This window comes from Orycteropus afer, unplaced genomic scaffold, assembly GCF_000298275.1.
Source record: "Orycteropus afer afer isolate SDZICR_OR568_19922 unplaced genomic scaffold, OryAfe1.0 scaffold00005, whole genome shotgun sequence".
Lineage (NCBI taxonomy): Eukaryota > Metazoa > Chordata > Mammalia > Tubulidentata > Orycteropodidae > Orycteropus > Orycteropus afer.
In genome coordinates, this window is record NW_006921592.1 from 10915804 (window position 1) to 10931683 (window position 15880).

Here is a 15880-nt window from a genome sequence, read left to right on the forward strand (position 1 = left end):
TTAATAGTTTTAGGTTTCAAATTTAAGTCTTTGATCCATCTAGGTTTTTTTTTTTTTTTTTGCATTTGTTGAAAAATTACACATACAGAATTCCAAAAATCTCTCCTAGTGGGTTCAGTGACATCAATACATGTTCCATAGAACATTAGGAGGTTACTTGTGAGTGAAGTCCACACAGCTTCCTTAAGTTCACCTTAATCAGTCACCACTTTAAGAAGATCCCAAAGATGGTAAATTATCATCAGGAACTTCAGAGTTTGCAAATTAAAGGTGTCAGAATAATACTATAAGCCACTGTTCTTGGCAGACTTGCTCCATCTCACAGAACACAGAGAAAGAGAGTAAAACTGGCTTCAAATAGAGACATCAGCAGATTTCATGTTGCACCACATAGCACAGTTTTCCACAATGCCGATTCGGACACTGAACATGGAACGTGGACACTAAGCTACGTGATCTGAAGGACAAAGAAAAGAACGGACCGTGAGAATCAAATTTACAGTTGCCGATTGTTTGGCAATTGGCTTTCAGGTTCATTCTCAGCCAGTCATTTTTGGCTTCACAGTCTTTCTCTCTTACATTTTATTTATTTATTTTTAAAATTTTATTATTATTATTTTTACAAAAAAGCCAGCTTTGGCAACATATATCCATAATAAAAGTTATTTTTAAATTGTGGCCCAAATACTAAGAAAAAAAGGGAGAAAAAATTTGAACTGAAAAAAAAAAAAAAATTAAGAGCAAACTGCTAAAAGATACTGGGCAGCAGCCACTGGGGATAATGTAGTGTCTGTTGGCAGACTTTCTGGCATCTGGGATTTACAGAAGGCAGACGAGGAAGAAAAAAGAAGCAGAGGAGGGAGGGAGGACAATGGCACGTGACATTTTAAAAGAAAGGACTCTTTCTGTGTGTCCTTGCCTTTGCCTTGCTGACTTCTGTGTAATTCTCTGAGTAAGCAAGTTATGGCTGAAGGTAAAAATCCAAAAGAAATGATAATTAACCATTAAGATGGGCATTCATTGTCCTATTCCAAAGTGAGACAAGACAATATTTAAAAAACCTCTATGTCTGTACCCAGAGCAATACAATGAAAACCATATTATTAATACTTATAATCCTTCAGCAAAAACTATCCAGTTTAAATTAAACTGATACATGATGGCTTAAATTGAATGACACTGTCCTGACTGTATCATTCAAGAGAAAAACTTGACCAAAATTGGAACTAGGATAAAGGCCATTGTAACCTGGGAAAAATCAGGAGAGAGGGATGTGTTAGGAAAACGGGAAACCAGCTTCGTTTTGCTCAATAGAAAAGAAAACTGAAGAGTGAGTGAGTGAGAGGGAGAGAGACAGAGAGAGAGAGAAAGAAAGAAACAAGTCTTATCTCTGTGAGTGCATGACTGAGAATTTAAAATACATTGAGTCACAAGGTTTTGCCTAAAAAAAAGAGAGAGGAAATGTGCTGGGACTGTACTTCAGCATCCTCTGGTTTTCCTCTGAATAGTTTAAATAAAATCATAATATTTACTACAAACTCTGTGGACACACTCACACAGAGACCAGGACAGCAATAAATTAGTATTATGCAAATTGTTTTCCACAGAAATACAGTCCCTCTTGTTTATCTTCAATAGCCCACCGGGGAAGGGAAGGGTGGGTGTCTAGGAGGCACGGTTAGACCAGATTGTACTCCTTCAGATTCAACTGGAGGATGGTGTCCTTGACGGCAGCAAAGACAAAGCGGATATTCTCGGTGTCTGTGGCGCATGTGAAGTGCGAGTAGATGATTTTGTCACTGTCTGGGTTCAGGTCCACGAACATCTTCAGGATGAATTCTCGAGCTGCCTGGGCATCTCTCTGGGGTCCTGTTGGCCAAGGAAGGGAAAGAACAGTTAGCTGAGCTGCAACTCCATTCCTTCATCATTTCCTCAAAATGTGTAATTGCATAGAGGATTACATCTGCACTTAAATGATCTGTGTTGGTCATTTTCCCCAGCACTACTATGTGCAATTTCTTCTCTTTGTCACTTTATCTGCCCATCCCTCCATTCATCTGTCCATCCATCCATCTAGCTGTCAGTTTCTCCATCCACAAAATACGGAAGGGTGAAAACAGACAGATGGCTTGCAGGCCAGACTCAGTTCTGCTCTGAATCACATCACCAGGGCAGTGGTATTTTTCTTCTGTTGGACTTAAGTAAGAGGGCTGGTTTCAGCTATATTCTAACTGTGCGTGCAGACACAGCCACTTTCAATCCCTCTTGCCAATCTCCCCTCTACCTCAATTACGGATCATTTTAAATTCTCTAGACTGAAATCTAAGAGGACAAACCAAAACATCTGTCCCTTAAAATCAGGTTGATCTATAATTGTCCTCTGCAGTCTCATTTCTATAGACTACCAGTGTTCCTGAGAACCTTGCATTTAGACAATATTCAATTTACTATGTGGGATAACAAAAAAAAGTGGTTTATATTTTATTTTACATTTATTGGAGGTCTCTTTTGTACCAAGCACCGTCCTCAATGCTTTGAAAAAGGAATGTGATGTATTTATCAAAATCAGTTAAATGCTTATTTAATTGACCCTGATAAAGATACTAATTTAAAACCTGCTGCTTTACTGGAATAATAAGCTGACTCCGCCTCACAGGCTGAGCACTCCCCTTGCATCAGCCTTTATGCCATTCTGTATTTGCATTTCCCCCATTGTTTCCAGTAAGTTTCAGGCCCTCCAGGATGTGTCTTCTGTCAATACTCTTGTTCTCTACTGGCTGGGGCAGGGGCCTCTTTGAGGACTCTACCAAGGGCCTGACTGCCGTTCCTAACAGTATACCCCCTGCATTTCAGATCACCAACTTTAAACCTTTCTAACCAACTTTATGTTTATTGCAAATTGGGGATTATTCCTAGGAGCTTACTTGTATCTAACATTGCCAGTGGGAGAAAAAGCCATGAAAACAAATCAATAATTCAAAGTTAAGCAATTAAAAGAAATGTTTCCAAATAACTTTAAATGCCCAGAATTGAAATTTTTGTTGATGACTAAGAAGGATGGCCAAAAATGACTAGTATGATATTTAATGAAAATAAAAAAACCAAACACACTGCCATGGAGTTGGATTTGGCTCATAGTGACCTCTCCTTGGGTTGCTGAGGCGGTATCACTACGGAAGTAGATTGCCCAACCTTTCTTCCAAGGAGTGGCTGGTGGGTTTGAACCGCCAGCCTTCTGGTTAGCAGTCAAATGCCTTAGGCACTATGCCACCAGAGCTCCTTTGAATGAAAAATGTACCACAATTAAAAATGATAGGTAATAAGTAATTATTTAAGGTCCTATCTTTTTCAACGTACTACTGTTAACTTACTAATTTTAGAGTAGCAATGAAAAGTATTTAAAACCAGAGAGTTTGTAAGAGCTAGAAAAGCTTCTCATTTTTGTAAAAGAACATTCTATTTGTGGCTTATGAATGTACTTATATATTTGGGAAAGAAGGAACTACTTTTTTTTTTTTTTTTTCCTTTTTTGACCCTAAAGTATATCAGAACTAGACTCAATTTCATTGAAGAGTTCTTGCAGTGTTTTATGCTTTTAAGGGTAAGTCATGTTATTTGAATAAACATAAACTACAAAGAAATCATTATACCCATCATAGTAGGAACAAAGTTCTCGAGCCTCTATGAACAATTTTGCGATTCAAGTTCATGTGGAAATGGTAATCTCCCTTTCAGAAGAGAAATACAGAAACAGCATTCATTATGATTAAGACCTTGTAAGTGCAGAAATGTGGAAGTGTGAAATTTATAATACTATAAACACGTTTATTATAAAAACACTGCAGAGTAGGCCCAGGGTTGTTTTTTTTTTTTTCAGTCTTAGCTCATCTGACAAGGGCTTTGAATCTCTTGACATGACAGCTGGGTTTGCTTTGTGAATAACAAAATCAGTGTCTTTTCTTCTTTTTTAGTAGCCAAGTTTCCTATGTGCATTGTTGGCAGATATACAATGAAAGAAACATTTTCAAATGTCAAGGCATTCACGGTGAGCAAAGGTTCGAAGGGAAGTGCTTGCAGTGATGGGGAATCTGGAGAAATATTGGACAAAGGAGATATGGAAAAGGATTAGGAAGATATCACCTAGATACCATCCCTCTACCTGGGCAGATGGACTTCTGAGCATGGGCTCTTGACCACAAAACTTTTTTCCCCAAGACAGAGCCAGACTATAACCAAGTAAAAGGGAGATAAGAGGGAAAAATAATGACTGATGTTTAATTAATCCAAACTTCTGGGTTGTTCCTTGCTCTGATATGGCTATTTCAAAACATATTAGAAGTTATTTTCTTTCTCTCTTTCACCTGTATCAGGGAATGAAATGTTTTGTGTCACTCAAGGACAGAGCAAACAGTAGTTGGTAATCCATCAGTTGGAACATGCAGACTTCTGAGAGCAAAGGTAACTCTGTTGTTGTGTGCCGCTGAGTTACTTTCAACTCACAGGGACCCTAGTGCACTGGAATGTGTTAGCTGTTGTATGTGGGGGGAAGCAAAAGATGCCCCCACCTACTCAGCTGCTCTGAAGAGTGCCGACTTACCATCATATTCTGGGAAGTAGTCAACTAGGTGGGAATACATAATTTTCTCCTCTAGAAGATCTTTCTTGTTTAAGAACAGAATAACCGAGGAGTTCTGGAACCAGGGGTATGTGATAATTGTCCTAAAGAGTGCTTTGCTTTCTTCCATTCGGTTCTGGAAAAAAACACACACACACACACACAAGAAGTGAATTATGAGATTACTCAGTTTGTGCATTTTGTTTATTGTCTAAGTCCAATGCATCTTCTGTAGGCATCCAATTTTTGTAGCCTAGAGTTGGGCTGTAGTAGGTTTTATCATCAATTATATGCAAGTGACTGATGACACTGTTTCCATTATGCAAACTCTCAGGTTGACATGGAGAAGAGAAAAATAGTAATTAAAAAAATATGACTTGCTGAAAAAGCTTTTAAGGCTGAAATAGAAAATAAGCAAAGTCTAGAGAATTATTATATCTGGCATAATGTCAGAAATTTCCACCAGAAATTATCCATTCAAGGTTAAATACTTATGATCTGAACTAAGGACTGGATGCCAGGCTTCATTTTGTTTCCTAAACTGTATTTATTTGAGGCTATACAATTAGCTCTATTTTAAACAATCAAACAAAGTTATTTAATTCTTGGTCCAAAGCACATCTATATTTCTATAAGTATTGTTGTTGTTATGTGCCATCGAGTCAGACCCGGCTCGTAGCGACCCCTCCTTGGGTTTCCGAGGCAGTATCACTATGGAAGTAGATTGCCCCATCTTCCTTCTGTAAGTATTACCACTTACTATATAAGTATAAAGGAGCTCTGGTAGCATAGTGCCTAAGGCACTTGACTGCTCACCAGAAGGCTGGAGGTTCAAACCCACCAGCCACTCCTCGGAAGGAAGGTTGGGCAATCCTACTTCCGCAGTAATTCTGCCTCGGAAACCCAAGGAGGGGTCGCTATGAGTCAGGGCCGACTCGACAGCAAACAACAACAACAACATATAAGTATAAAACAACCAGTCAATCCTCTGATAAGCAAAAGCAAAGAAAATATTTTTATAGCATATACTTCCTGTTCACTAGACCACACTTCATCCCTATCTCTCACTCTAATTTCCATACAGATTGTGGTGCTACGAATAATAATTACCTGGAGACACGTGGTTATACATCTTCAGCATTTTTGAGTATTTTTACCTGAAGCTACATTTTTAAGCCTACCTTGGTAACAGAAAACTAAATGGGTTCTAAGAAGTGTGCCAGCTTGTTTTAATAAATGAAGATGGTAATCAAGGCTACTTATGAGTCAAAGCACTCCTCTCAGATAAAAGTACTCACAGCCATAGCTCAAGAGCCTCAGAGCCTCTTCCGGTATCTTATCAGCTCCGCCTCCCCCTCTAAATTACTCCCACCCTCAGGTCAGATAAAGGCAGCACATTTGGGGGATTTTCTTTCCCCAAGGATATAAAAAACATGGTACATAGCTATACTTCTTCCTGGACACACAGTAAGATGACGCTTTCCACCTCTTGGCCTAGTTCTATGTGTTATGACCGAATTCTGGGCAGAAGAAACTGCATAGGATTGAGCCCGCCTTCCCTGCTAGTGTGTGCCTCAGTGAGTTAAACTGGAGGATCCCATCTCCCAGCTTACAGCCTGGTTCAGGGCCGACTCTGAATCCAAGTCACAGTAGGCCATTCTCTGGCTTCTAGTAATCAGTTCAGCTGAGCACCTCAACTAGTCTAATTAATCCCAGTATTTGTACTAGGAACTCTGGGACAGAGAAACTTGCTTTCATAAAGAATGTGAAAGAGGAATCATGTATCCCAGGAACTTCTAAAAGCCAATTTGAAACCACAACAAGAATGCCTGGGGCCAAGCAGCCAACACAATTCAGAGCTGAGAAACAGGAAGAAAAAAAGGAACCAGGTTCTGCTCATACCATTTTAGCTGCTTGGTCAAACTGTGCCTGAACTTGGTGATGCCTCTGGATGTTTCACTATATTTTATTATTTATTTTTTGAAATTTAACGAAATGTTTGCCATTTCAACCATTTTCAAGTGTATGATTCAGTGACATTAACTATATTTACCACGTCTGTTGGGCAGCCATCACTAATAGGTATTTCCAAAAGCTTTTCATCACCCCAAAAAGGAACTCAGTATCCCTTCAGCAATGACTAGTGTCCTTTGTTTTTAAAAAGGGAATGAATGAATGGTTAAGTGGAGACCCTTCTCACTCCAGTTTCAAGCTATAATCTCTTCTGCTCAGATTCTGTCTTCCTGATATGCCATGTTCCGTATGCTTCATGGTACAGAGTTACAAAGGTCAAGTACGTACCTCTACATAACCCTCTTTCCCAAGTCACCTCCAGGACACTCAGCTGTGCAAGGACAACCTTTAAGATCCTGACACTGTCTTTTCTTTTTTTCTTCTGTAATGTATGACAAACCAAATCAAGTTGAAAGAGTGTACTTTTCAAAAAGCATACCTCTACAAAACTGGTACTGATAGTTACCAATCTCTTCAAACTTTCAATCTTTTCAAAACTTAATTATTTTTTGGAGTTGAACATTTACCTCAAGTAGATACACTCCTTGGAGAGAACAATCATGGGAGAAAGAATGGCTGTTTATGCACAGGGAGACAGCTCAGGGGGCAGGAGTGCATGGAGGGATGGACACAGAGAAGAGGTAACTCTGGGGAGGAAGTGGGAGGGGAGCTGTTGCATTGTGGTAAACTGTGGTCAATGTCATGAAACAAAGTATATGTGAACTGCTGTGTGGAAAGTGAATTTGCTTTGTAAACCTTCACCCAAATCACAATAATAATAAAAAAAGAAAACCTAATTATTTTTTGCTTTACACTTTTTTCTTGACACCATGTGTTTTCAGTCATGGAAGGCATTTTTAATGAAATGAAAAAAATTTTTTTTGTGGTAATAAGGATTTCAATACAAGTAGTGGGACACATACATCCCAAGGTGTCTCTGGTTCTGGGGTTTGTGGGATGAGGCCTGTTTCTTCATATTGACACAGTTATGCAGGACCCATCAAATAGCAGCACTCACTAAAAGTGGGATAGCGGCTTCCTACTAAACCCCAGAGGCAGAAAATGTAGATAGGCACTATATGTCCCATGGGTCACGGAAGGGTTGATTTTACACCTATAATTGCTTACATAATTAAATACTTATGAAATGTGAGAATGATCTATTGAAAGATTGCTTCATGGCTGAAGGCATATTTATTTCACTGCATACATTTCTTTTTGTATGAATGGCATGCACAGCCTTTAAAAGTAGTGCCTTTTCTATCTACACAGGTATAGCCATTTACTTGATTACCATAGCCACATAGTGGTAACATTTTCAGTTCTGAGAACAATACTCACTGTGAAATACCGAGTAGCTGGAGATTTAATTGGCTTAAATTTTTAGGACCTAGGAGAAGCAAAGGTCCTAATAAGAATTGAAAGAATTAAAAAGGAATCTAAAGAGAGTTAGACAGTGGCATCCCTGGTGGGAGTTCCCTGTTTGTTATGCCCAAGGCACTTGACTGCTAACCAGAAGGCTAGTAGTTCAAACCCACCAGCCAGTCTGTGGAAGGAAGACTAGGCAATCTACTTCCATAAAGATTTACTGCCTTGGAAGCCCAAAGAGGGTCGCTATGGGTCGGAACTGACTTGATGGCAATGAGTTTGAGTTTTATAGCTAGAGAAATGCTAGAAAGTTGCACTGTGGTCTTCAAAGAAGACCTATCCAGAGGGTAGGTGTGCACATGTTGGCATCAAGTGGTATATGTCTGTGTTAGAAAGATTTATCATTTCATTTAGCATTTCCCAGAAGGGGTGTGATGTAAGTGTTCTCTTTGGGCCCACACTAGTTGAAATCCTTAAAAGATAAATCTTGAGGTTAACACAAAAGGAGGTGCCTGAGGTCTCTCTCATGAAAGATATTAAGGCTGGTCTGAGGCTTTTTACCAGTGTTGGATTACTTAATAAGCAAGGTAAGTGCAGGTTTACCTGTGCTTACTTACTAGTTTACAGTGAACAATTTCACATTTTTCACCACATCAGAGTCTCTGCAAACACTTTCCTATAGAATCAAAGCCTCTTTTCAAATTTACTATCCCTGACAGGGACAGAGTATCCAATTAGCAAGCATGAATTTACTTATGCTTACTTACTAATTTGTAGTGAGTAGTTTCACATATTTTTCATTGTACCTTGCTGACTAGGGTCATCCTCCCCGTCCCTTACCAGCCTCTGGGGCAGCAGCCAGAGAAGAAAATAGACTGAGCCCAGCATGGTGTCCCAGAGAGGACTTGTCTAGGTGGCCGTCCCTCTAAGCCCAGTGCTGCTGCATCAGGACACTGGAGACACAGCCTCTGGACTGTCCTGGTTCCACTGAAGCACTGCCTTGTATGTAATTTGGGCTGCTCTTGGCTATTTCCCTGTTTACCACGTGCCTGTGGACTGAGGTTTGAGTGGCCTGTGGTATAAGTTTCTAATTCAGGGGAAAATTAGAGAGCATACTCTAAGTGGGCAGCTGACCCAGCATCAGCATCTCTAGGCCTTCAACCACCAGACCCACCAAATTTAATTGCTGTGGTTGAAGGGTGGGGGCAGGAATCTGTTCTAACAAGGATTCCAGGGAATTCTGGAGCACACTAAAATTTGAGAAGCATGGAGCTGGGTCTCCCAAACTTTAATGCACCTCTGAATCACCTGAGGCTCTTGTTAGAACTTGGATTCTGATTCAGCATGGGGAGGGGCCTCAGGTTTTGGAGCTCTAACCAGCTCCCAGGTGAGGCTGGTGCAGCTAACTCAGACCACACTTTGAGTATGGAAGGTGCAGAAAGCTTCTGGATGAGTCCGGGACAACAAAGAGTAAGGGTGAGGTTTTGTGCCATTTATGTGCTAAGAAATACATGCAGACAGCTACAGCTGAGTGTCTGAGTCCTGCAATAAAAAATCTAACCGTGACAACTTCATTCTTTCTGTTCTTCCCAATTAAGATGAGTGAAGATTTTTATTTTATGTTATACGATTTTTCACTCTGCAGTGAAAAACCTTTATGCCTTTTCTTTTCCCTATGGGAGACTATTTACAACCAGATATGGTCTGTATCAAAACACCAGGGGTAAATGCTCATTAAAAACTCCCACTGCCATCGAGTTGATTGCAACTCATAGTGACCTCACAAGACAGAGTAGAAATGCTTCATAGGGTTTCCAGTGCTGTACATCTTTATGGAAGCAGACTGCCTCACGTTTCTTCTCAGAAGTGGCTGGTGGGTTCAAACCGCTGACCTTTCAGTTAGCAGCCCAATGTTTTTAACCACTGTGCCATCAGAGTTTCTGAAATCCTCACATTATTATTGTTATGTGCTGTCGAGTTGGACCCAACTCATAGCGACCCCTCCTTGGGATTCTAAGGCAGTATCACTACGGAAGTAGATTACCCGACCTTCCTTCCAAGGAATGACTGGTGGGTTTGAACTGCTAGCCTTGTGGTTAGCAGTCAAGTGCCTTAGGCACTACGCTGCCAGAGCTCCCGAAATCCTCATAGGAAAGAACAAATAAAAGAGAGAGAGAGACAGACTTTCATGATGCCTCACAGGATAATGGCACATGCATAAAATGAGGCATAATTGACTCCCTGAAGTAAAAATGGAAATCTACAAGGAAGCAGGTGTCTCAGGAGTCTCTATGTCATGGTATTAAACTCTGTGTTTCATCTGCCAATGGAGAAGGTTTCAAGGAAGAAAACAAAATAGCAATGTGGGAGTCATATGTATGACTGATGACAGAACAGCAATGGTTTTGTTCACCTTTGAAAAAAAAATGTAAAGAAGTTTGGGGAGGGGTGCTAATGTTCACCTCTCTCTCTCTCTCTCTCTCTCTCTCTCGGGGTTTTAGTCGAACAGGAAACATTCAAGAAAAACCAAACCCAAAAATCCAAACCTACTGCCATGGAATTGATTCCGAGTCATACAGACCCTTTAGGACAGAGTAGAACTGCCCCATAAGGTTTCCAAGGCTGTAAATCTTTACAGAAGCAGTTTGTCTTTTCTTTTTCTTGTGGAATATCTGATGGGTTCAAACTGCTGGCCTTTTGGTTAGCAGCCCAAAGCTTTAAGCACAGTGCCAGAAAAGATGATACTAATTACCAGTTGCCTTCAAGTTAATTCTGATTCATGTTGACCCCCTGGGTGTCACAGTAGAACTGTGCTCTATACAGGGCTTTGAACTGGTTCATTCTGGCTCAATCCCCCTGCTGAAAATTTGTACTTCCACCCTAGATATGCTGAATCGGAATCTACATTTTAACAAGATTCCCAGGGATTCTAGGATATAGGTAGAGTTTTTACTATCCCTAACCAAGGGCTTCTTCGTAACTATGTGGATGGGCCTGGCCTACACCTGAGATGCAAGGAGGCTTCCAACTCCTTTTCATCACCCTACTACTTCCCTGGAACTGAAAGTAACTGTCCCTCTCCAATCAAGAGCGTGTACTCTGTGATGCAGGTAAGAAAGCTGGAATAAGAGAAGAATTAGAATGAGCCAGTGAAAGTTGGTCCTGCCTGGTTTCTCTTGCATACAAAAACAGGGGGAGCAACAGGCCACCGTGTCTGTTGACAGGCTGTAAGCGCATGGAGAACGGGGCCTGGTGGTTTCTTTATAGTCACTTTGCCTCTTGCAAATATGGCCACGAAAATAGCAGACTCGCCCAGACCTCACTGATCAGGCGGGTCCTCCTTCCATGGGCTAAAAGGAGCAGAGTGAAACTAGGAAACATTCACCTCATCCTGGCCCTGGGAAAAGGCAGCCTACCAGCTCACGTGCTGTAATCACAACTGGAACGGTATCCAGTTGAGCTGGGTCCCAACAGTTGATTGTTGAGAATCCTCCCTGGCTGATCTGTTCAAGCTACTGCAAGGGGTCTTTTACATTTCAAGATCTCTAACTAATTGCCAGAAAATATGGCTTTTTAACGTAAACCCCTGCTAAACAGGATTGACTAGTGCCACCTATAAGGATAAGTCCCAAGTTCTGTAGTCTGCATTCATAGCTTAGCACAGCCTGCTATTGGTGTACATTTTCAACCTGAGCCCTTACACGAATGTTCTCTTCTACAGAGAAACACTCACTGTCACCACTGCCATGGAAGCCCATGGCCTACAATGCGGTCCTCACTCCCTATCCTTCAAGGATCAGATCAACCTAACATCACCAATCAATCCTTCTCTGAGTCCCCTGGGCTCATTCCTTCCTGCCTTAGGCACACATTGTCCTATTGCTATTTTGCCCATCATTCAACAGATACATATTGCAGATTTGTAGGATGCTGGGGATGAAAGCATGCTGAAGATACAGTCCCTGTGAGGAAGACAGGTGTGTGAAGGGGTAATTGAAATCCACATGATGCTCCATAGAGTGGGGAATAAAGAAGTCAGTATCACACTGCTTGGGGAGTGGGTCAGGGAAGCCTTCAAAGAAGTCTTGATTTGAATCTTGACAGATGAATTAGAGATGCAAAGAGGAAAGCAGGGCACAGCAGAGCAAGGCAAATGAGAAGATCTAAGTTCAGAGCCCTTGAGGAGATCCGTGAAAATTCTGTAATTGAAATGATTCACCAAGACTTCTGATGTCTGTTAACTCATGTATTAAGTAAGAAAATTCTCTGCGCTGAGAATGAGAAACTTTCTCATTTGCATTGTATAGTGGGGGCAGGGATAGCGCAAACATGCTAAGTTCGATGAAGACCACTGTGCCCCAGTCTCTGTGCTCCTGAAACAATGTGCAGTCTTGCAGAGGGCATGCTTGTTTCCAAGGCCTGCATGTAGGAAGCTCGGTGGGAAGCTCCATTGGACAACTCAAATGTGGAACATGAGACATAATTATGTGCCTGGAGGTAGGAGGCCCCTGCCTTCCCTTTGGCTCATGTGCAAACATCTCTCTGATTAAGGGAAGGTCAGATCCAGTGAACTTGGCCCATGACCCCAGTTGGAAGCTAGCTTTCTTCCAGCTATAGTTTAGCACAAATCTCTGCATAACAAATTATCAAAGGGCCTACCTATCAAAGCTACATGTCTATTCGCCCTGCTACCACAGAGACCTAGAGCTTGCTCAGTAGGCCCTCTTTTTGTATCCTTTTCTGCTAAGTTGGTACTTCCCTCCACCAAAAAGCCAGCTTCAAACCAGAGCCTTGAACATCCATTTTAATAGATTTGCAACTCTTCATGATTTTGCCAATAAATACGTGTTCTCACAAAATTCACTTATTTTCTCAGCAAAGAATACAAATTAGACCAAGGTTTTTCATTTTTTTTCATGACACAAGTCACTCACCTGCCTATCTCTCCCTGTTGGTAATTTTTTTCTTTTCTGTTTATAACACTTTTTTTTTTTTTTACATTCCCTGTAGAATCTAGCATGTAGTCCCTAAGTACAAAACTAAACACTCAAGAAAGAAGCATGCAGAGTGTTGAATAGCGTCATCCCTGAGTTCCTAACCTATCTATCAGTTGTTCTCAGCTGCTACCTGAGGTAGGGTGGACCTTGGGAAACAGGCCAGAGAGATGCCCTTTGGTATGAAAGAGACACAGAGAATCTGAATGATGCACAAACTTGCTTATCAATGAACCATTCTGGTGTCTGCAAGTCTATGTTCCTTGAGCTTTGTGCTAAAAAATATAGGCAGAGCCAAATACTCTATATAATAAGCAACGTCCAGGTACACAAAGAGTCTGTGAAGTAATAAATACATTGCTTAGCAGAACGGAAAAACAAGTATTTTTATAACTCCTTAAAATATGTTTTAACCCAGATCCTCAGAATGACAGGCTAAGACAATATCTGCTGCCCACACATTCACACTCAATTTCAATGCCTAGAGGCTAGCAGCGCTTCTTTCATTTGCCACACATAATGAAACTGCCTACATGGGGTACCATTTTCACTGGAGCCACTTCTGCTTCTGAAATTGATAATGGAAGGAGATCAACAGAATATGCAATTTTATGCTTCAGGAATCCATATAGGACATTTTAAATCCCACTCTTTACTTTTAATTACTATGACAAACTTCACTCTATCTTCTTCAGTCATAGCTCATTAAAGAACACCTCACCAATTCCTTCTTACTAAGATCATTATTTTAAAAGAGTAAGAGTAGTTGACTTACTTTTTATGCAATGATCCATAATGAGGTCAAATTTATATCAAACCTATTATCATTTACAACTTATTAAATGTTGAATAATTAAAAGATTTCAATTCTCTAACAAGCGTTTAGGAATACGTTCTCTCAAGTATTTATTATATTTCCTTATCTATTGGGTAAATAAATGTAACAACTCAAAAGACAAATAATCCCAAAGCCTTATGAAAAAAAAAAAATTTGCAAGCCTGGTCTTCTGCATATTCCTTTCCTTCCTCAATTATTTAGGGAAAAGCCTGGTGTGTTTGACTTTCTATCTGCAGCAGGATCACATTGTTATGTGTCCTGTCTAATGTCAACACTATGAGAATCCAAAATACATTCTATGCCAAGCTCCTGTTTCTGGGGGTAGGAGGGGGGAGAGGACGAACGGCAAGGAGCTGACATGCATCTGCTGTCTGAGGATACACGCAGACAGGTGGCCAGGCAAGGAGAGCACACTGACAGGCTGTGCGGCCAGTGGTGAGGGTCTGTGGCTGCCAGCCAGAGACTTTGGTTTGAAACATGGCTTTGCCTCATACACTCTGTGTGACTTTGAGCAAGTGACAGAACCTCTCTGAGTCTTAGTATCCTCCTATCTTCCAGGGGTACAGCTCAACGCACCTCAAAGGGTTTGCGAGGAGAAAGAGAGATGATTCACACACTTACTCAGCTATGACCTGAGCACACAGTAACTGTCAATGGTAGCTACTATCACAGATTTTGAAATTTCCACATAAAGGCTTCATGGTGAGGCAACTCATGTCAAATCTTTGGCCACACTATAAATCCAGTGAAATCTTTCCATTCCTTAGAGCTACAAAAAGTTAATCTATTCATGCTTTCAAATCTATTTGATGTATGAGAAACTGAAAGAACATCCAGGTTTCTGCCAATTTCACTAAGTCAGAGAATTTTATTGCTCAGTTTCTCTACACTTCAAGGGGATATATCCTTGAAATTAGAGCCCTGGGTGAGCAAATGGTTAACATGCTGGGCTGCTAATCAGAGGCTGGCAGTTCAAGTCCAACCAGAGATACCTCAGAAGGAAGGCCGTGTAATCGACTTTTGAAAAACCAGCCATCAAGAACCCTGTGGAGCACAGGTCTACTCTGACACACATGGGGTTGCCGTGAGTCTAAAAGGTTTGGTTTCATCCCTGAGATCTCTAGAAATTCTCAATACTCTCAACCCCATAGCAATCCAAGAAAACAAAAGATACAGCATATAAATGGAGCAGGTGGAATGAGAAAGAACTAAAAACAGCTTTGTAACTAATCACCCTACTACTGTAATCCAAATCAGACAGCAGCAAGAGGAATGATAGGGAGACTGAACTCTGCTGGACAGGTATTATTTCCTCCCTAATTTTCTTAGTTTTTGCAAATCTGGGAGTGAGGGATTATTTGAGATCAAATTTAGCATACTTCTAGGCTTGAAGACAGCTCCCCAGGTTTAAATAGTGTAAATTTCATATATCTAAATGTATCCTGCCTACACAGGATGTTTAGGGAAGCCAAGGAATAGAACGCATTTGCCTATTACCTCCAGGTCTGAGGTTTCCAGGCATTGAGATGAGATCACAGAACACGGTCTTGTTGAATGAACCTGTGCAAACTCTGAGTGTGCTGGAGGAGAAAAGGAGAAGAGGGAAAGAGAAAGGCAGAAACAGAGATTGGAGAGAAGGGGCAAGGAGAGTCGTCACCCATCCCTAGACACAGGCGGGCAGGGAACTACAACATGAGCAAGAGGAAACACCACAAACATATAGCGGTCTGTGATGTGAAAGCCCACAGCCTTCAAAGATAGGACTACTTCTTTAGTAATTTTCTTGTTTTTTAGTTCAGTCAACTGACCAAGTAGCAGCCTCCCTTCTAAATCTATTTCACAGCAGGTTCATCTTTCTACTTAGCAATTACCCTCTGGCTCTGTATGCTTCTTATTTTATACTTACATATTTGGGAACTCTGGTAGCATAGTGCCTAAGGCACTTGACTGCTAACCAAAAGGCTGGCAGTTCAAACCCACCAGCCACTCCTCGGAAGGAAGATGGGGCAATCTACTTCCATAGTGATACTGCCTCGGAAACCCAAGGAGGGG

The 15880-nt window shown here is 41.0% G+C and overlaps 1 protein-coding gene across 1 annotated transcript in view; it reads right to left on the reverse strand.

Moving 5' to 3' along the window:
* Positions 1 to 1678: 1678 nt before the first annotated feature.
* LOC103195150 (guanine nucleotide-binding protein G(q) subunit alpha) overlaps positions 1679 to 15880 on the reverse strand; it is a 370619-nt gene continuing 356417 nt past the window's right edge. The window contains exons 6-7 of the mRNA XM_007938628.2: positions 4598 to 4751; positions 1679 to 1869 (exon numbers count right to left, since the gene is read on the reverse strand). Coding sequence (XP_007936819.1) covers positions 1679 to 1869; positions 4598 to 4751 — 345 coding nt within the window. The remainder of the gene's footprint in view (positions 1870 to 4597; positions 4752 to 15880) is intronic.